Below are 20,294 nucleotides of genomic sequence, written 5' to 3' on the forward strand. Positions count from 1 at the left end.
CCTGGTCATCCGGGCCTTCAGCAACTTCTGCACAGAGGCCACGGGCTGCTCCTGGCTCTTCTGGGCCCCGGGGCTCCTGCTGATTATGCCCAGTGGCTTCCATTTCCTTTTTTTCAGGGACTACATCATGCATAGTGCTGAGAAGGGGGGAGGTCAGCCTCAGCAACCCATCCCCCCAGCCCTAGGTGGCCACCTACTTCACCCTCCTACCCTGGGTTGGGCGTCCCAGTCTACCTGCCTGGTGCCCTCCTCTACCTTTACTCAAGAACACAGGTATCAGGCTCCCAGACTCTGCCCTCGCCCCAGGTTTGGTGTCCTCTGACAAGGCTAGCGCCGCCTATCTGCAGTCCAGGCCTGGGAGTGGCCAGGTGGCTGTCATGGTCCTGGGAGGGCCCCTGGAAGCGCTGGACGCAAAAGTGGGCGCACTGATCTAGCAGAGCTGGAATCATAACGGATCAGTCAATTTGGCACCTGAACGCTGGTGAGGAAGCCGACAGTGGCCCAGTGGGCCACTGGCCGGCTGCCCTGTCCCATAGGAGTGTGGCAGGCTGCACTCCTGGAAGTGGGGAAAGGGGGTACTCAGAGTCAGGCACTCCCTTGCTCCATTTGGCCTCCCAGGCGCCTGACTCCTGTTTCGGAGAGAAGTTCTTCCTGCAGTTCCCAAACGCTCCTGGCTCTTGGCTGCAGACAGCGCTAGAGGCGCTGCGGCGAGGGTGGCCCTGCCACTGTTCCGCGGGGACCTGGGCCTCCTCCTGCCCTTCCGCACGCCCATCCACAGCCGAGGTGAGCTCCGACCTCTGCCCACTCCGAGCACACGCTCCCAGCGGAGACCAGGCACCAGGCACTCCCAGCGCCTGAAGGTGAAGGTCCCTGGTTGCTGCCGCGCATCTGACACTTCGGCCTCACCCCCGCCCCCTGCACCCCAGGTGGCCTATGGCAACCGCCTGTGCCCTGCACCCTGTCCCGGACCATCGGGCGGACGGGAAGGGGACGGGCTGAGAATCCCAGCAACCACTCCTATCACCTCCCGTTCTGCCCGCAGCGTGGGACGCCCCCACCCGCGATCCCGGTGCCCCGAAGCTCGTGGCCGAGCCCGGCGCAGGTGGACACGCGGCACGCGCTCAGGTGGAGAGGATCCCGCAGCCTTTTGAGGGAGACAAAGCTTGTCAAAGCATCTGGCCCACCGGCACCTCACCCTCACCTAGGCACGCCTCCTCGACCCTCCTGGTTCCCTCCTCGAATCTGGGCGGGGAGGGAAATTAAACGTGGGAACAGAGCTGCAGTGTGTGCGTGTTCGTGTGCAGGGTTCTCCACACTCCCGGAGACCGGCGCTCCAGGCGCTCCCTAGGAGATCGCACGGCCTCAGCGGGGCTTCTGGCCACTACCAGACCCAGTGCGCGGGCTCCACAGCTCCTTCAGAGACTCCATTCCACAATCAATGCCCCACCTCCCTAGTACACTTCCTGTCCCCTCCAACTCCGCCCAGAGCAGATCCCGACCAAAGGAACCTGGGAGTTCAAAGATCATTCTCGAGACTCTAGCGCTCCCAATCCAAGATCTCCCCATCCATTACACACGCACACAACACTCCCGCGGTCCCGCCAGGCTCCGGCGACTGGGCCCTTCTGTGAAAACCATCCATCCTGTGGTCGCCCAAACCTTCCTGGTTTGTGCTCTGGCTCCCAAGAACCCTGCTGGCAGGGGAGCTCTACTGGACAGGAGTCTCCCACAGCCCCGCAGCGCACCTCCACCATGGAAACCCGGCAGAAACAGTGGCTGGAAATAATAGGCGCCTATCAGTTGGTGCTCTCTTTCCTCTTCATGGGTGAGAGGTCTGGTGGCCTGGAGTCCCCAAGGAGAGCGGGGAGTGGGGGCTAAAAGGCTAGAGCCCCCTCTTGCAAAGGGAGCAGGAGAGGGCCAGAGGTGGCTGGGTGCACCCTCCCCATCTGTGAGCGGGGTGGAGAGTAGCGGCTGGACTGGACGACCCAGCTTCAAAACCTAAGTGGCTTCTCTTTTTTGTCTCTCACCCAGGCACCTTTTTCTCCCTTCTCCTCCTCTTCCTGCTCTTCACGCCACTCTGGTCTCTCTCTGTTCTCTACTTCGTATGGTTCTTCCTGGACTGGGACACTCCCAACCAAGGTGAGAATGCCAGGACTTGCACCCGGGGAGCAGAAAAGGTGGCCAAGCACCCCAGAATCTTCCACCCATCTCTCTGCCCCAAGGTGGAAGGCGCTTCGAGTTCATGAGGAACTGGAGTATTTGGAAACAGCTAAGGGATTACTATCCGGTCAAGGTGACAGGTCACCGTCCACAAAGACTCTCTGCCTCCTCCCTCTCCCCCACTGCCCACACTTACTCACCCCTGCCTATGCACCCCTGGGCATTCTAAACTGAAACAATGGGCCATGGGGGAGGGGGAGAGGGACAGAGTTCTGTTCCACAGTAGCTCCCACAACTGCTATTGACACAGGGATGACCTTGAACTCTGAAGTCTGTGGGGTGGAGGGCAACTCTTTTCATCTGATGTCTTGCCTTCCATGCTGCTTTCTACTCATCCTGCTCAACGTCCCTAAGCTGGTGAAAACAGCAGAGCTGCCCCCTGACCGGAAATATGTGCTGGCTGCTCACCCACATGGAATCATGAGCATGGGAGTCTTATGTAATTTCGGCTCCGAGGCCAACGACTTCTCCAAGCACTTCCCTGGGATTCGTGCTGTGATGGCAGGGCTACACATCCTCTTCTACTTCCCAGTCTATCGAGACTATGCCATGTCCTTCGGTGAGGCACCCCTCCCCCATCCCAGCCACACTGCTCCTCACCCGTGAGACATGACGACCTGGCCTGAATGTTGGCCGAGCTCACAATGGGAGCTTTGGAGTAAGCATCTTGCCCACTTGCTGGGAGAGCACAATAGGTCACCTGGGGCAGCACAGGGCACATGGTAACAGGTTGGTATATAATGGGGTGTGGGGTACACACAAAAAGTGTGGGTGAGGGGCTAGGCAGCCCAGCAGTGGATGGTGATGCTGATCACTCCCACCTCCTCATGCATGCAGGAGCATGTTCTGTGAACCAGAGGAGCCTGGACTTTGTTCTCTCTCAGCCCCCGAGTGGGCAGGCTGTGGTCATCATGGTTGGGGGCGCGCAGGAAGCCCTGTATGCAATCCCAGGGGAGCACCACCTCGTTCTGCGGAATCGCAAAGGCTTCGTACGCCTGGCACTGAGGCACGGGTAAGTGGGGTGCAGGTGCCCAGCTGGGGTGCTGCTGATGGTCAAATGAGTGCATTGCATCTGGGGGCCCACAGTCTCTGTCCCTACATGGCCAGGTCCCTGTGGCTGGGCCTCTGTGTCCCCAGAGCTGGCACTGTGCCTTGCACCTTCAGGGCTCTCATGCCAACACTTTGATTTTAATGTTTATTTCTTTTTGAGAGAGAGAGACAGAGACTGAGTGTGAATGGGGGAGGAGAGATGGAGACACAGAATCTGAAGCAGTCTCCAGGCTCTGAGCTGGCAGCACAGAGCCCGATAAAGGGCTCAATCTCACAAGTATCCACATAATGACCTGAACTGAAGTCGGAAGCTCCACACAACAAGGCTCCCAGGCGTCCCCTTTCGTGTCAGCATGTGCGGGCATTCTCTATTTCAAGCATCATTTCCACTTTCTTGTCCAGCCTTCCCTCTCTGAAAGGGGCAGGATCATAGCACGGTTAGCAGGACCTTGTGCCCAGAAGCCCTGGGTTCAAATCCCTTTGACACTACCTCAAAGACAAGACCTCAACATGTGTCTTTACTTGTGAAACAGACTCATAGCTTAACTTTGCAATGATATTATAGTTTCAACAGCTAGATAAGAAAATGTATATGGTTGAGTCTTGAACAACACAGGTTTGAAGTGCATGGGTCCCCTATACATGGATTTCTTAGAACATTGTTTTAAGTTTATTTCTTTTGAGGGAGTGAGAGCATGGGAGGGGCAAAAATAGAGGGGGACAGAGCATCTGAAGCAGGCTCTTTGCTGATAGCCTGATGCAGGGCTTGAACTCACACACCCTGAGATCATGAACTGAGCTGAAGTCGGATGCTTAACCAACAAAGCCACCCAGGAGCCCCTTAATAGCACTTTGTTTTCTCTATCTCACTGTATGGTAAAAATACAGAATAAAGAATAGATACAAATATGGGTTAATCGACTACCCCTGTTACTGGACATGCTGCTAGGAGTTAAGCTTTGCAGGAGCCGTCCGAAGGGGTCTGTCTGCACCGGGGTGGGTGTCAGGGCACCCTAACCGCCATGTGCTTCAAGGCTCTCCTGGCGATAGAGGCCCAGTAAGCAGTCATTTCTCAAGAATTGTGAGTCCCTTCTTGCAGATCTTTCATTGTCATATGCTTGAAAAGACCTTGAGAAGTGGAGGCAGGTGTGGGGAGGGGTCTGCAGTCCCATCTTGGGGTGCCCCGAGAGCCACTGGCCCCAGCACCCCTCCTCTCTCTCCCTGTCCCTGCCCAGTGCCTCCCTGGTACCCGTGTACTCCTTTGGAGAGAACGACATCTTCCATTTGAAGGTTTTTGCCCCCAACACCTGGCAATACCTGTGCCAGATGACCTTCAAGAAGCTCACAGGCTACAGTCCCTGCATCTTCTGGGGCCGCGGACTCTTCTCGGCCGACTCCTGGGGCCTGCTGCCCTTTGCCAGGCCCATCACCACCGTGGGTGAGTGCCCGTCTCCGGGGCAGGACGGCAGAGGCCCACCCACCCCGACCTCACCTGTGTCTCCCCTCTCCCTGCAGTGGGCCGCCCCATTCCGGTGCCCCAGAGCCTCCACCCCAGCGAGGAGGAGGTGGACCACTATCACACGCTCTACATGCAGGCTCTGGAGAAGCTGTTTGAGGAGCACAAGGAAAGCTGTGGGGTCCCTGTCTCGACTCACCTCACCTTTATGTAGCCATGGCCTGGCCATCTACCCCCAGCCCGGAGTCCCCCCCACCCTGGAGCCCCAGGACACTGGGACCTCCCCCTAAGGATGACTATACTGCCTCAATAAAAGCTCCTTCTCTCCCACCACTGCTTTCTAGAACTGGATGGCTGGGAGCTCACGTTGCTCCTCCGTGGGTAACCCGCCCCCATCTCACGTGTTTGGAGCTGCTGTAGTACTTTTTTCTTTTTAACATCCATTTTGAGAGAGAGAGAAAACATGTGAGCGAGCAAAGGGAAGAGAGGGAAGGGGAGACACTGAATCTGAAGCAGGCTCTCTCTAGGCACCGAGCTGTCAGCACAGAGCCTGACACGAACCCATGAACCCTGAGATCACGACCTGACTTGAAGTTTGCCTCTTAACCCACTGAACCGTCCAGACGCCCCCTCAGCTGCTGCCTCAGATTGGGGGCCAGAACCCTGAGTTCTCCTCCCAGCAAGACTCAATCCTGCTGCAGGAGCTCGCATAGGCCTCTTTCCTTTGCTGACCCCTTTCTTCCTCTGAAAATGAAGGTGTCTGCTTCACTGAGAGCTGCAGGGCCTCAGGATTGAGCTGGGGAGGGTGGCCTGTGGAGGGGGAGGCATTGCAGGGTGGGCTGTGGAAGACAGGATGCCTGGTGCAGGAGCACGGGCAACACTGAGCTCGGCCCAGGGCATCTGGCTTCATGGGGAGGGACATGATCTCCGGTTGTACGAAAGGCAGTGTTAGTTCTCAGCTCGCTTTCGCATCCTCTCCATCCTTTATGTTCCTTGTAGCTGGGAGCTGAGGGGAACCGAGGACCTATCTGACCGGCATGGAGACCGGCTGCAGGCCCAGCATTAGGCCATCAGGACCCTGTCTGCTCAACAAGCACAGAACTCTGGCGAAGATCAAAGATTTAACATTGAAGTGTCATGAGTTGGAGCCCTGTGCCCAGCTCTTCGCTGACAGCTTGGGATTCTCTCTGCTCTTTCTCAGCCCCTCCCTGGTTTGTGCAGTCTCTGTCTCTTTCAAAGTAAATAAACTTAAAAAAAAATTTAAGGGCTTAGAACTCAGATTGGCAAAATAGTGTCATCCCCATCGTGCGCATGACATCAATCCAAACAGAGGCTAAGACCGAACAGTCTAGGGGGACCTCATGTGGTCATCGTGTCCTCTAACTACATCAGTCCTATTTGCTTAATGGCGCTGCCCAGTCTGTATCCAGGGCTGAATCCAGGATGTAAGAATACCTTGTTGAAATCTCATTGGATGCAACTATACTTGCCTCCCACTGTCCTATACAGTATATTCTGGAAGAATTTTTTCTTGTTCCTGGATGAAAACCTGGGCAGTCCTGTGACTTATCTGGGTTCTTCTCAGGTGAAAACTTCATTCACTTTTAGTTGTTACATACAGGGGCACCTGTATGGCTCAGTCAGTTGAACGTCTGACTTCTTGATTTCAGCTCAGGAAATGATCTTGCAGTTTCGTGGGTTCGAGCCCCGCATTGGGCTCTGCATTAACAGACAGTAGAGGGTCTGCCTGAGACTCTCCCTCTCTCTCTGCCACTCCCCTGCTCATGCTCGCTCTGTCTCTCTCAAAATAAAAATAACTGAAAAAGTTGGTACACACACTCGTAGTTTGGTAGTATCTATACACAGATCTTTACCCAAGAGTAGGAAATTACTGCCCTTCAGCAAGGGCGGCAAGCTGGCTGCTTGCTTAGCCAGGAGGGGCAGCCCAGCCTGGCAAAGCTGAGTAGAAAGGTTGGGGCTGACCTCTTTTCCTCTCCCTCCCTCACTAGCTGCTGTGACTGATTCCTTTTCTCCAGGGGGCCTCTCACAGATTCTCAGGACCATTTGTTTCAGATTCCTCGGGGATTACCTCCTTCAGACTCAGAGGGTTTAAAACCTTTTTCATTGAAACACAACACAGACAAGTGTAGAAGTCATGAGGGCACAGCTCCAACTGTCACTGACTGAGCAGACACAGGGGTTTTCTGGAAGTTGGTGAGAGGGACGTGCAAGACCCTGGGACAGCCGCATGGACGCCTTCGTGTTTGGGTTGAGGAAAACTGTCAACCACCAGCTTTCCAACATTCTCTACCCCTGGATTTCTCTCCCGGATGGGAGCCTGCTCACCCCAGTGGAGCCAGGAGGAAACATCTGGAAGCCTTTCTGGAGAATGAAGAGCAGGCTGGAGGACGTTAGGCCCTTGCTCAGCTGTTTCGGAAGCTCCAGACCCAGACAGTGAGAACTGGGCTAGGATCTGACTTGAGCCCTGTGCCCAGTGCCCATTCACCCACCCCCTATGCAGACCCTAATGTGCTGTGGGATTCTGACCGCCACCTCTCAGGGGTGAGCTTTTCTCAGGCCCTTCTGTCAGTCCTTCCTCCTGAGCTTCAACCACGGCAGATCCTCCCCAGCTGCTTGTTTCTCTCTGGCCCTGAAAAGCCACGCTCTCTACACTGCGTGTTCAGTGAGCTCCATGTTCTGAACCACCTTGTGTCACCGGATTATCATTTCCCCAGTTACATGCTGGAAGGGCCCGAATACCTTCACCTTCTTCCTCTCTCCCCACCTTCCAGAAGCCCATTCAATTTTCCTGGCCTCCTGTGTCTTCCTGCTAAGTGGGTCTTAGCGTCTCCTTCCCCTCCGTGCCCCCCTCCCTCCATGGACTCCCACTGGGACCTCCCCTCAGCCCGCAGGGGTCTTGCCTCTTGTCTCCCATCCAACACCTTCTCCTGCTGTCAAGATGCTCTTCCTAAAATGCTGTTTTCATCACGTAATTCTCCCTATTGGATCCTCACTGCCTTTGGACCTTTGTTGTCAGAAAGTGCGAAAATCTTCAGCACAGCTTTCGAGGTTCCCCTCAAATAGAGCCCAGCCCAGCCTCCCAACCCGGCCTGACCTGGCTCTCCTTCCTGTCTGGGGAATAGATGGGGCCCCTACCATCAAGTCATAGCTCCACCCCCTGGTGTTTAGCACTTACCACGTGCGGGTATTGGCGGCTCACATACCCCCTCTGATCCTGTCGTCTGCACCACAGGGTCACACTGAGCTCTAAATGAGGTACGCATGGAAAGGGGTTAAGGTGGCACCTGGCAGGGTGGTCAACCAACATCCGCTAGTGCCACAATTCTCTTCACACAAGAGCTTCTCCTGACCACACTCCATCACAAGTATTACATTACGTGTAATTACATTGCTTTACGTTACCTTACGTTACATTACGTTATGTTACATTGCATTGTTGCAGTACGTGAGCACACTACGCCACCATCACATTAGGTGGATCGTGGTTCTGCTGTCCCAACATAGGGGTCGTTCTTGATCTTTCATCTCATGGTACTGAATGCTAATGTTAAGGGCAGGACGTGTGTCTTGTTCGTTTTTGTGTTTTGAGCATGTTACGGTGATCCCCATGCCTTGCGGCTGAGGAATGCTAAATACATGAAGTGACCTAGTCTAGGACACCTGATGTAGAAGGACACAGCTACCTGCTTGCAGGTTGCATCCAGCACCAGGAAGCCCAGTGTAGTAGGGAGGGAGGGCTCCAAGGTCCCTTCAAGAGCCAGAGGGGGTCAGTGCATGGATCATGGGAAGGAAGGGAGCTATACTGCTTTTGTGGGGCTGCTGTAACACCGTACCACTCGCTTGGTGATTAGAAACAACAAGTTCATTGTCTCACTGCTCCAGAGGGCAATACAAGTGTGAGCTGGGTCTGATCCCTCTGACACTGGTAGAGGAGAAACCCTCCCTCCTCTCTTCCAGCCCCTGGTGGTGTATCAACCCTCGGCTGCTGCTACATCATCCCACCTCCACCTCTGTTGTCACAAGGACTTCCCCCTCTGAATCTTGTCCAAAGTTCCCCTCCTTATAGATCACCAGTCATACTTGAAAACGGCCTACCCTTCAGATGACCTCAGCTTAATATGGTAATGTCTACAAAGAACCTATTTTCAAATAAGGTCTCTTTCATGGGTAGGAGGGGTTAGGACTTCCATATATCTTTGTGAGGCAGGGGGACACAATTCAACCCACAACACATGCCTTTTAAAATTCACAGAAGGATGCCTTGGAAGCTCAGGCGGATGGACGTCCAACTCGATCTTAGTGGGCGTCTTGATCTCAGGGTCGTGAATTCAAGGCCTGCATTGGACTCTAGGTTGGGTGTGGAGTATACTTTAAAAAAAAATCACCTAAAACTCCTCTGTTATTGTGCCTGAGGATTGCACCACCCAGAGGTGGTCTCTTGTGCTAATTATGTTCAGGGCAAATGATGAACATTCGCTATGGGATCTTTCCTTGGGGACGAGTGCAGGTCAGGTGCTCAGAGGAACATGGATCACTAGACTGTCCTGAAGGGTCTATTCTGTTTTCAACCTTACTGAGCTCCCCTGTGCCATTCCTCCTCCCCTGTAGCTGCATAATAAACCCCAACACTGTGGTTTCTCCTTCTGATCTGGAAGAGACTAACTTGGAAATGTATGACCCCAAGAAACCTTATGAATTGAGCTTTCGCCCTGGTCTCAGGGCTTTTTCCTTCCATGACATCCTCCATGTGACCACCAGAGGACTATCTTACTCACAAGGCAAATGTGTCATTCTGGCTTAAGATCCTCTCCCTCCCCTTCCTATCTCCCCCCACCCCTGGCTGTTGGCCAGCCCCCCTCTTGGGGTGGATACAACCCAGAACTGCTGTTCTTGTGAAATAAGCTGCTGCTTGCCTCTGGGCTTTGCTTGGCTATCTCCTCTTGCTGGCAGGACTTTGTCCTTTATCCACTGGAGGAGACTATTTACAACTCAGTTCGTCCCTCTCCTAGGACACCTCCCTTAACTTCCCAGCCTGCCAGGCAGGTTCAGCACACCCCACCTCTGCATCCCCATAGCTCTTTCTAAGAATCCATTGTGACCCTTCTGTGTCACTGTAAAGCACCAATGTATCCAAACAGCGGATACCCTGAAACATCAGGAAGGGACAGTAACTGTATCCCATTAAACGTGTTTAAAAGTCCATGAGGTCATAGTGGTTCTAAAAAGAAGAGTTGATCACCACTGAAAGGTGCTAATGCATCAATTTGTTCTTTTGAAAATTAACCAAGAAAATGAAACCTTGTAAGCATTCACCCTGTCTGTCCTTCAGAAACTACCCTCAGGTTAATCATAGCACAGCAGAGCAGAAAGGCTGCAGAAGGTTACCAACCTTTTGCAACAACTAAACACTGAATGGAATGGAGCCCTGGACTGGATTGAGCATCAGTGTCTTTTGAGATTCCAAGAAGATAAAGTACATTTGAGCCTTTGATGGAAGAATAGGTCCTTCCCAAAACAGTGCAATCAATCCTCAGGAAGAAATTGACTGTGAGCCAGTGTATGACTTTAGCTTCTCTGGTAGTAACCACTTTAACAACCTCTTTTTCAAGAGTAGTGCCTGGCTGGCTCAGTTGGTAGAGTTGGCAATTCTTTCTTTTTAAAGTTTATTTATTTTTGAGGGGTGCCTGGGTGCTTCAGTTAGTTGAGTGGACGACTTCAGCTCAGGTCATGATCTCGCAGTTCGTGAGTTTTAGCTCTGCGTTGGGCTCTGTGGGGCTCTGTGCGGACAGCTCAGAGACTGGAGCCTGCTTTGAATCTGTCTCCCTCTCTCTCTACCCCTCCCCTACTCATTCTCTGTCTCTCTCTCTCTCTCTCTCAAGAAGAAATAAACATTAACGTTAAGTTTAGTTATTCTTGAGAGAAAGAGAGAGAGATACAGAATCCAAAGCAGGCTCCAAGCTCTGAGCTGTCAGCACAGAGCCCAACGGGGGGCTCAAACCCACGAACCATGAGATCCTGACCTGAGCCAAAGCCACACACTTAACCAACTGAGCCACCCAGGTGCCCCAGGCCTGTGATTCTTCATCTCAGGGTCAAGAGTTCAGGCCCCACTTTGGATGTGCAGCATACTAAAATGAAATGAATTGAAATGAAATGAAATGAAATAATAAAGAGGATATTGGTGGAAGTAATTTTAATAATTTTTTTTATTTAGCTCAATATGTTAAAAATATTCTTTCAATATGTAATAAAAATAGTAATGAGATGTTTTACATACTTTCTGTTGGGGCTAAGTCCTTGAAGTCTGGTTTGTATTGTACACGTAGAACGTATTTCAATTTAGGGCCAACTGGGTTGTGAAGCTCATTGAGCCTGTGATTCTTGATATCGACTCAGGTTGAAATCCTGGAGTCATGGGATCAAACCCCTATCAGACTCCACGCTGTGTGTGGAACCTGTTTGAGACTCTCTCTCTCAACCTCTGCCCATTTCCTGCTCTCTCTCAATCTCTCTCTCTCTCTATATATATATATGTATATATATATATACACATGTATCTTGGATAAAAATAAAAATGAAAAAAGAAAAGAACCTATTTCAATTTACATGCTAAACATCCACAGGAAATGTTTGGTCTGTATTAAAAGTTTATAAAATTCACAGGTGAAAAAGTTATTCTGAACATACTTCAGAGTTTTCCAAGGTTGCCTGATGGCTCAGTCAAAAGAGCGAGTGACCCTCAATCTTGTGGTTGTCAGTTCCAGTGCCAAGACGGGTGTAGAGATTATTTTATAAATTTTGTTAATGTTTTTCAATAATTGGATCAATCATCTATTTTGAAATGTAATTCAGGTTAATTAACTAAAATGTTCAGTTCCTCAGTTGTGCCCACCCATTTCAGGCGCCCAACAGCCACGAGTGGCTAATGGTTACCATATTGGACACGGTGTGTAGATTTAATTCCCAGGCCACCGGAAACAGAGAGGAGAGAGAAATAGGGCAAACACCACCATGTGGGTGGAATCAGCAGAATCCAGACAGTGAGGACATTTACTGGGAAAAACCAAACGTGTTTCTTCACCAAACAGTTGCAGAAAGGGAGACATGAAAGGGAAATCTATAGATTAAAAGGAGTCTAAAATACGTATCAAAGCTTGCAGAGCAAATACCCCCTAAACCCACCAGCTTAAAAGAACAAACATTGATTATGGCATAGTTTTAGAAGGACAGACTTAGCTGGGAGATTCTGGCCTAGAATTCTCAGGCTTGCCTTCTAGCTGCTGACCAGGACTGCAGTACCTCAAGGCTTGGCTTGGGGTGAAGGAGCCACTTCCAAACTGACTCACATGGTTGATGACAGGCTTCAGTTCCCAGGGGTTGGAATGAGGCCTCGGGTCTTTGTTGAATTTCTTGATACCTTTTGGAGCTAATGATACGCTAGTGGGGCTTCTGGGGCTTCATTATACTGTCCTTTCTATTTTGTATAATGTTTACTTACTGATTTTGAGGGAGAGCGTGCGTGGAAGCAGGGGAGGGGCAAAGAGAGAGGGAAAGAGAATCCGAAGCAGGCTCCACACTTGGTGAGGAGCCCGATGGGGCGCTCCATCCCTCGACCATGAGGTCATGACCTGAGCTGAAATCCAGAGTCGGATGCTTCACCTACCGAGCCACCTAGGTGCCCCTGTTCTAGTTTTGTTTGTATGAGATACAGTCCAGGATACAAGTGGAAGGCCAACTCCACTGAGCTCTTTTTTTTTTTAAATATTTTTATTTATTTCTAGGAGAGAGAGAGACAGCGTGAGCAGAGGAGGGTCAGAGAAAGAGGGAGATACAGACTCTGAAATAGGCACCAGGCTCTGAGCTGGCAGTCAGCACAGAGCCCGACACAGGGCTCGAACCCACAAACCGCGAGATCATGACCTAAGCGAAAGTCGGACGCTTAACCGACTAAGCCACCCAGGTGCCCCTCCACTGAGCTCTTTGAGAGCAGATGTGGCTTAAGCAGGCCCACAGAAAATGCCTTTAATGTTTGCCGAAGCAATGACTGCATTACAGCTGGTGTTGGCATTTACAGATGGAGGGAGGAACCTGGTGCTGGGTGCAGAGAAAAGAGGTAGAATTTCAAGGACTTCTAAGCACAGCCATCACGCTGAACCTTTAGAAATGTAGTGTGAGGCTGGGTTGTGCAATGGCTTGGGGTTGGATACCGGGAGTCTGCTCCTACTTCTCTCCAGTGGGTGACCTTTGATACATAATCGAAAGCAGTCTTGCCTTACCCCACTCTAGAAATCCGATGAAGTCATTTATTGATTCACATCAGACTCACTAAGCACTCACTATGTGCCAAGACCTGAACAAAAGGCCAAAGGTATAAAGTTAACTGTAACATCAACCCACTTCTCAAGGAGTTCACGGTCCACCTCAGTGGTTTCCCAGCTTTCTATCACCTGGTTCATGAATACCGAAAGGCTGACAGCCCCAAAGTGAGAATAAATAAGACAGGCTTCTGGTGATGTGTGAATTCCTGTGGGGAAGCTACAGTCCACCACATGTGACAATTGCTCTTCCAGTGGGTTTCAATAGTAACACCTTCCTTTAATTCAATTTCTATGCGATTCCGGGCACTTTTTTTTTTTAAATTTAAGAGTACTACTTTTATTTTTATATTTTTTAATGCTTTAATTATTTCTAGGAGAGAGAGAGAGAGACAGCGTGAGCAGGGGTGGGTCAGAGAGAGAGGGAGACACAGACTGTGAAACAGGCTCCAGGCTCTGAGCTGGCAGTCAGCACATAGCCCGACACGGGGCTCGAACCCACGAACCACGAGATCATGACCTAAGCCGGATGCTTAACTGACTAAGCTACCCAGGCGCCCCTCCAGGCACTTTTTATTCATTTGATCTTATTCAACTTTGACTCAAAGTTAGGTGCTATGCCCTCTTTACAGACCAGGAAACCGGGCGTCACCAGGAGTATGTGGCATCTTTGATCCTTTGCCATCTGAGATGATCTGGATGACTCTTTTCGGTGCTGTAATTCTGAGTAAGACTTTTATACCTTTTTTGGCTCTGCGACTTGGCTCTGCCAGTTGCTTAAATTTCTGATCGTTGGTCTCCTTCCTTACCTGCAGATGAGCTGGTCATGAAGGTTGAAAGACAAAACGCCTATGAGGTGCCCTGCTCAGTTCCTGTTCAGCATCGTTTATTTCCCTCTGTCAGCCAAGTGCTGTTGTCCCACAGATGGCAGGAGATGACCTGGGAAGTCAAGACTCGACTTGTAGAATAGGGAACTGCCAGGGCACCTGGGTGGCTTAGTTGATTAAGTGTCCGACTTTTGCTTAGGTCATGATCTCGCAGTTCGTGGGTTAGAGCCCCACGTCGGGCTCTGTGCTGACTGCCAGCTCAGAGCCTGGAGCCTATTTCAGAGTCTGTGTCTCCCTCTCTCTCTGACCCTCCCCTGCTCACGCTCTCTCTCTTTCCTAGAAATAAATTAAAATATATATATATATATATTTAAAAAAATAGAATAGGGAACTGCCCAGATAGAGGGGTCATGTCACTGGATCGGGGAGAGGACAGGGGTCTCAGCTTTGATCTCACAGCTTGGAGAGTCAGAGGGGGAAAGGGGGTCACAGAGAAGAGTCAAAACACAGAAGTCTTCAGGAAGAAAGTCCCGTACTCAAGAAACCCAGGGTGCGAAGGTGTTCAGAAGGTGGCAAGGAAGACCCAAGGTGGTCTGTTGGGGAGGAGGGGTGGGAGAGAAAGATGGGATGGGGAGGGCCCTGCAGCAGAGGATGGGCCCAAAAGAAACAAGAGACAGCACCTTGCATACAGTAAGACCCACCTGCCTAGAGACAAGGCAAACACAACAACAGGCTCTCCCGAAGAAAAGGCCCAAAAAACAAGCCCAGTGTGAGGGTCAAAGCCAATACAGACCCCACGGTATAAGACAGGGTTTACAAAATTCAGAGCAACTAAGGGAAACCCCCAGCATTAACAGCACCGACATTTGCCTCGTGCTTTACAGCTTGCGAAGCACAGTACATCTGACCTCGGAGGGGCGAGTGGGCAGTGGGGTCTGAGTTTGCAGTCAGAAAACCTCAAAGTGTCCCTGGCCCACATCATGGGACCTCTCAGAAGCCACTCTATGGCCTCACCCATCCTACAGGGCTGTGACAATGAAGTCAAAGTGCTCTGTAAACATTCTGGGTGGTTCTGGGGCTCACCATCAGGAGGGGGTACATGGTGGCCCTGGATCCCAGACCTGTGAAACCAGGTCTACCTCTCTACCAGTAGATCACTGTTTCATCCCCAGGGGTCTTACCCTTGGCCGATTTTAAAGCCCAGTAGCACAGGGTGATGTCCCTCACCTTGCATCCTCAGTGCATCCTCAGAGCACTTAAAGATGCTGAAAGCCTCTTGTTCTTCCTGGCTGGGAGGCGCAGCCAGGAGATGAGTCATCTTCCAACCACTATCACCTGCTAGTCCCTCAGGGGAATTGAGACTTTGGAAGTCTGAGCTTGGTGATTTGGGAACCAGATGGTTCTTGACAGATCCAATGAGCGCTGGATTCTTCCTTCTGAGTGGCTTGGACTTGAAAGGTCTGGAGGTGGGGGTGGGCGGGTGGAAATTTCTATTCTGATTGGTTGGCATGACTGAAAGTGGAGGACGTTGGACCAATCCCAGAGTTTCTGGTAGCAGAATGCGGGGCTTCTGGTGAAAAGGGAGGGCTTAGAGCCTGGTTGCATCTCCCTCCTGCCACTAGTTATTTTCTTCCTTCAACTCCCAAAACGTCTTGAGGTGCTATCCCACAATTGAGCATGTTCCACCTTAACTGCAGAGTTGTGAGATGTGCAGCGCATTAACAGTTTTAAAAATCAGAACTGGGGAAAAAAAATACCAATGGGGAGAAGTCCTATTAAGAGAAGAAGAAGAAGTTGAGTGATTTGTCAGTTACTTATTGTGTGGCCATGTATGTGGGAGCCCAGGAGCATGACATGAACCTTCATCTGATCACAGCCCAGTGGAAAGCATAAAACAGTGGAATGAGATAGGTGAGAAATTCACTCTGGGCGCCTGGGGGAGCACGGGAGCTGGACAGGCCCTGGAGGGAGGGTGAGGGCGAGGGCGAGGGGCTCTCACCTCCAAGAGACCTTAATAATCCCTGAGGCATTTTACAGCCACTAAAGGGCTTTCACCATCTATCACTTTCCTGGTTGCTTCATGGGCAGGCGGAAGTAACTGCAGTTGGTTTTTACCTCATTTTGGGGGAGTGGGGGTGGGAAGAAGCCCCTCAGGAACTAAGAGCCTGAGGCACCAGCTCACTGGGGACAGTGCTCCGAGTCCACGTTTGGATGTTCTTCCAACCCTTCCCCACACACCCGGTTTAGCAAGGGGTGCAGAGTGTGTGTGTGTGTGTGTGTGTGTGTGTGTGAGAGAGAGAGAGAGAGAGAGACAGAGACAGAGAGAGACAGAGACAGAGACAGAGAGACAGACAGAGAGAGAGAGCCGAGGTATGTGTTGGTGTTTTGGGGGAGTGGGGGTGGGAAGAAGCCCCTCAGGAACTAAGAGCCTGAGGCACCAGCTCACTGGGGACAGTGCTCCGAGTCCACGTTTGGATGTTCTTCCAACCCTTCCCCACACACCCGGTTTAGCAAGGGGTGCAGAGTGTGTGTGTGTGTGTGTGTGTGTGTGTGTGTGTGTGTGTGTGTGAGAGAGAGAGAGAGAGAGAGAGACAGAGACAGAGAGAGACAGAGACAGAGACAGAGAGACAGACAGAGAGAGAGAGCCGAGGTATGTGTTGGTGTGCTGGGGGTGAGGGAGTGGGTTCGTGAGTGTACCTGGAGGTTTTCTTTCTTCTTGCTGCCCTGTGGAGGCCTGGGTACCTGATGGCCAGCAGCTGAGCATGACGCACCTGCGAGAGGAAGCTACCCTGTGCCCCCCCAGGGAATGGTGGGCGTTATGACTGGCCTTGACCTTGCTCTGCTGCCTTCATCCTCTCTGTTATGTCTCCTGGCATCCCCTCGCATCCCCTTCTTCAGGACTTTCCAACTTCTTTCATCTGATTCTCTGACCTGGTCCCCAGGACTCAGTGTACCCTTTCCAGTGCCTCTGATTTATCTGGCGTTAGGAGGTTGGAGAGAGGACTGCGGGACCAGGGGACTGAGGGAATGTCATGACAGAGCATGGAGGTACTGGGGACGTGGGTGCAATAACTAAGCTAGCAGTCACCCCCAGGCCGCCGCGACCAAAACTGAAGGCACCTCTTACCTAAGGCCCAGCTTCCAGTAGTCCGCCAGACCTGGGACCACAGAGCTGCCCTCGCCACCCGGAATCGCACGCCCCTCCACCCCCGGGCTCTGGGCTCCGGGCACCTACTTTCCGCCCGCCCACCCCCAAGGCCCCACGAGTCCGTTCCAGAATCCGGTCGGGTTTCCTCTGGGTCGCTAGGGTCTCCTCCCCTCAGAGCTGCAGCCTGCAGCGCCAGAACCCCGAATCTCCCCGCGCGAGCGCCCACGTGCCGACTGAGCCATGGCGCACACCCTACATTTGCACTGCAACTCCGAGTTGGGTCTGCTCCGGTGCCCGCTCGTCCCCCAAACTCGACCCATGGGGCTCCGAAGGGACCCCTCTACCGAGACCGTTCGCTGTCCGCGTGGCCAACCCCGCTCCACGTTTCCGGCCTGGGTCCAGCTCTGGTGATGTAGGAGGCCGCGGGCCTGGGGGCTGGGGGCTGGCGTGCTCCTCCACCGCGGAATGGGGGCAGCAGAAGGCCACCATCAGAGGAAGACACCCGCTGCGCCCCCTACAGCCCAACCCCTTCCTGCCCAGCGACCTAGATAACTGGACGTGGACTCGACATAGACGTTGAGAGACACTTTCCCGTCCCTCATTCCAGCCTCACCGCGTAGTTACTGCGCCCCCACCTGTCCCCAGAACCTGGTGCCCAGGGGGACCCCTGCCAAGTAGCTTCCTTCGGGATCTCCTGCTCCTGCCTCCCACACCCCTCACTCTTGGAAAGGGGCAGAGGGGAAGACTGGGGAAGACCCTCCAGTACAGTCCCGAATCCATGGCCGTGCCCCCCCCCACCCCCCGCTGCTCGTCGGTGTATCTTCCTCATCCCCTGCCTCTGCCCCCATATCATCTTGTCTCCTCGCCTTTGTCCCTGAGGTCTCTGTTCTCTTCCTGATTCTTTTCTGGCTTTCTCCTCCCCACTGGCTTCCAAAGCCAGTGGGCTTTGGAACCAAAGAGTAGTGTGTGCGGATGCAGGGGCCCAGCCAATGAGGGTGGGATGGGGAGCAGTGGAGAACTCAAGTAGCAGAGGAACCAGAGGGAGGGGCTGGTGAGAGCTTCTTGTTTGAGCAACATTTGCAGTTTCTGGGGACAGGAGCACAAAAGGAAGAGAGCAGGCAAGAGAGGGTAGACTGGCGGTGAGAGCAAGCAAGAGTGGGGTCAGGACCCCAGACTTGGGTGGCAGAACCTGCCCTTAGATAGGGTGCGGGGCGGAGCTAAGAAAAAGCGGGGCGTGGCAGAGCCCGGGGCGGGAGGGCAGAGCAAGCTCCTGGGGTGGGTTCTAGGAAAGGGGGCGTGGCTAGTGCTGGGGGACCGGGTGCACACGGAGCTGGAGCATCTGAAGAGGTGGAATGCGCTTTCTGCAGGCTCCATAGTTCGAGACCCACGGACTGAGGAGATCTCTTTGGGCAGGCCCGGGGCTGGGCTGGCGCCCGGAGCGGTGACGACGAGTGCTCTGCGTGTGGGAAGAGGCGAGCCCTGTGAGCCAAGAAACCCCGGCAGGAGAGGAAGGCCCCCGAGGCTTGGGTCCGCAGGTGGAGCTGGAGCCTGGGCACGTGATCTACGCTGGGGAGAAGGCGCGGGTGGAGGGGCTGCGCGCGGCGGCTGGGAGCGCGGCAAGGGCGTGGCCGGGCTGCTGGGGCGCTTCTGCTGGCAGCTGGTCAAGACACAGAACCTGGGGGTCACGTTGGCACAGCTCACCCGGGACAATCAGCTTGGACCCCGGAGCTCAAGAAATACGGCCGAATCACCACGCAGGCGAGAAGCACAGGGGAGCTCGGGTAGCAGGGTGTCCTTCCCCTTAGCCCAGTCACAGGCTTTCTTTCTCGGCGGGCTCTACCGAGTGGGGGCGCCCTTGGGCCCCGCTCCCGGACTCCAGGCCCTTCCCCAGGCCCTTCTGCCCAGGCAAAGTCAAAATGTTCCTGACTCCAAAACATCAAACCAGCAGTCCTTCCACCAGATGGCTGAGGAGCCTAAATGGGCCGGACTTGCGTGACTCTGCCTCCCCTCAACTGATCCTGCCTCCCCCCAGGGACCCAAACATCCTAATGTGAACCTCTGTCCTTCCCGTCTGGGTCCCCTATCTTACCGACAGATCGGTTTCCCCTCTGAGACCCAGGGGCCCACAACCCAGTCCCCTGGCTCCCCCACACTAAGCCCGCCCCTCGTTGGGGCTCCAGGTGCCTATTCCGAGGACTTGCCCCTGGTTCCTCCACCTCGAGGCGGGGGCAGGCTTTCACGTACCCCGCTCCACTTGGCGGGGCACAGTCGGACCTTCCGAGGGGCCCTGCTGGCAGCCGGTGGGTGTGACTGTGGGAGTGAAGGTGCTGAGGCGCTGGGCTCTCCAGCCCTTCCGCTGCCCACTCTGCGCTCACTCTCGCCCCCCACGGGAGCATCCATTGGGTCTATTCAAGGCCTCCGCGCTTCTGGCCCGGCAGGGCTTGTGCAGCTGGCGGCGCTGCGGGTCTCTGTCACCTCGCCGCTGCCCACCAAGGTCGTGTCGGAGGCTGATGGGGACGTGGCACGCCTCGTACTTCGCCTTCCGTGCAGCGTGACGTTCATCCAGGACTGGCAACCCTACCCGCCACGTGAAAGCAACCTGCGCCTGTTGGCGGCCTAGGGCCTGGAGTAGCGCATAGATACCTGCGCGCACCCACGCTTACTGACGCCGTGCACGCGCCCCTGCCCGGTCCCGCAAGGCAATGATGGTATGTGGCGTTGCTTCAACACCGAAGCCTTCCACAGCGCTGGTGCGCAGGTGCAGAGCCAGCTTTTGTGGGACCTGCAGGGCCAAGCCTGGCGCCTCGCCGGTCTCCACGTCATGCGCCAGCTCTTCCTGGCATCCCAGTTATGGTCACAGCTGGCTGACTTCTGCCAGGCCGGCTTGGGGCTCCAGCTGGTCAAGGGTTATGGAGAACAGTACCTGCTGGAGGCCTACCTGTGGGACCCTCCTCTAGGAGGGGAGAGGAGCATTTAGATCCGCCCTTTCCCGCTGATATTCACAAAGTCGTGCCCCCAGCGTTTGCAAGCCTCACCTCGTCACCTACATTCCGTGGTTGGCTCAGAAGCCTACTACCGTCATCCCAGCTCCCTCGCTAACCTTTTAGCCTTGCCTCTCAGTTGACCATCTCGAGTCTAGCGCACCCAAACTCTGTGGCCCACACCTTGATCCAATCTGCCGGGTTTGGGGGAGGCCCTTGCTCTGCCCTTATCAGCCCTTTCCCCTTAGGGGCCAAAGATGGGTTCCTTCACAGGCT

General features: G+C 53.6%; 1 protein-coding gene and 1 pseudogene across 2 annotated transcripts; both read left to right on the forward strand.

Moving 5' to 3' along the window:
• The first annotated feature begins 1,576 nt into the window (after positions 1–1,576).
• LOC120239330 (2-acylglycerol O-acyltransferase 3-like) lies at positions 1,577–5,056 on the forward strand. Of its 2 annotated transcripts, none has more exons than XM_039243538.1 (7): positions 1,577–1,825; positions 2,032–2,139; positions 2,223–2,293; positions 2,575–2,779; positions 3,058–3,232; positions 4,506–4,708; positions 4,786–5,056. In XM_039243538.1, exons 1-7 carry the CDS (start codon positions 1,753–1,755, stop codon positions 4,938–4,940), a joined length of 990 nt encoding a protein of 329 aa, XP_039099469.1. In that variant the 5' UTR covers positions 1,577–1,752; the 3' UTR covers positions 4,941–5,056. The 2 variants fall into 2 exon arrangements, with proteins under 2 accessions (XP_039099469.1, XP_039099471.1); XM_039243540.1 differs by having other exon boundaries at positions 4,866–4,930.
• Positions 5,057–17,355: 12,299 nt separating this feature from the next.
• On the forward strand, positions 17,356–20,014 carry LOC120239299 (annotated as a pseudogene).
• The last annotated feature ends 280 nt before the right edge of the window (positions 20,015–20,294 follow it).

Source organism: Hyaena hyaena, unplaced genomic scaffold, assembly GCF_003009895.1.
Source record: "Hyaena hyaena isolate Hyena2069 unplaced genomic scaffold, ASM300989v1 scaffold_228, whole genome shotgun sequence".
Classification (NCBI taxonomy): Eukaryota; Metazoa; Chordata; class Mammalia; order Carnivora; family Hyaenidae; genus Hyaena; species Hyaena hyaena.

Excerpts from the sequence above, each read along its gene's own strand:
- LOC120239330 (XM_039243538.1), top strand. The coding sequence starts at position 1,753 with ATGGAAACCCGGCAGAAACAGTGGCTGGAAATAATAGGCGCCTATCAG. Across the intron at positions 2,780-3,057 it reads AGACTATGCCATGTCCTTCG|GAGCATGTTCTGTGAACCAG; the intron begins GTGAGGCACCCC and ends TCATGCATGCAG. Across the intron at positions 4,709-4,785 it reads CAGGCCCATCACCACCGTGG|TGGGCCGCCCCATTCCGGTG; the intron begins GTGAGTGCCCGT and ends CTCTCCCTGCAG.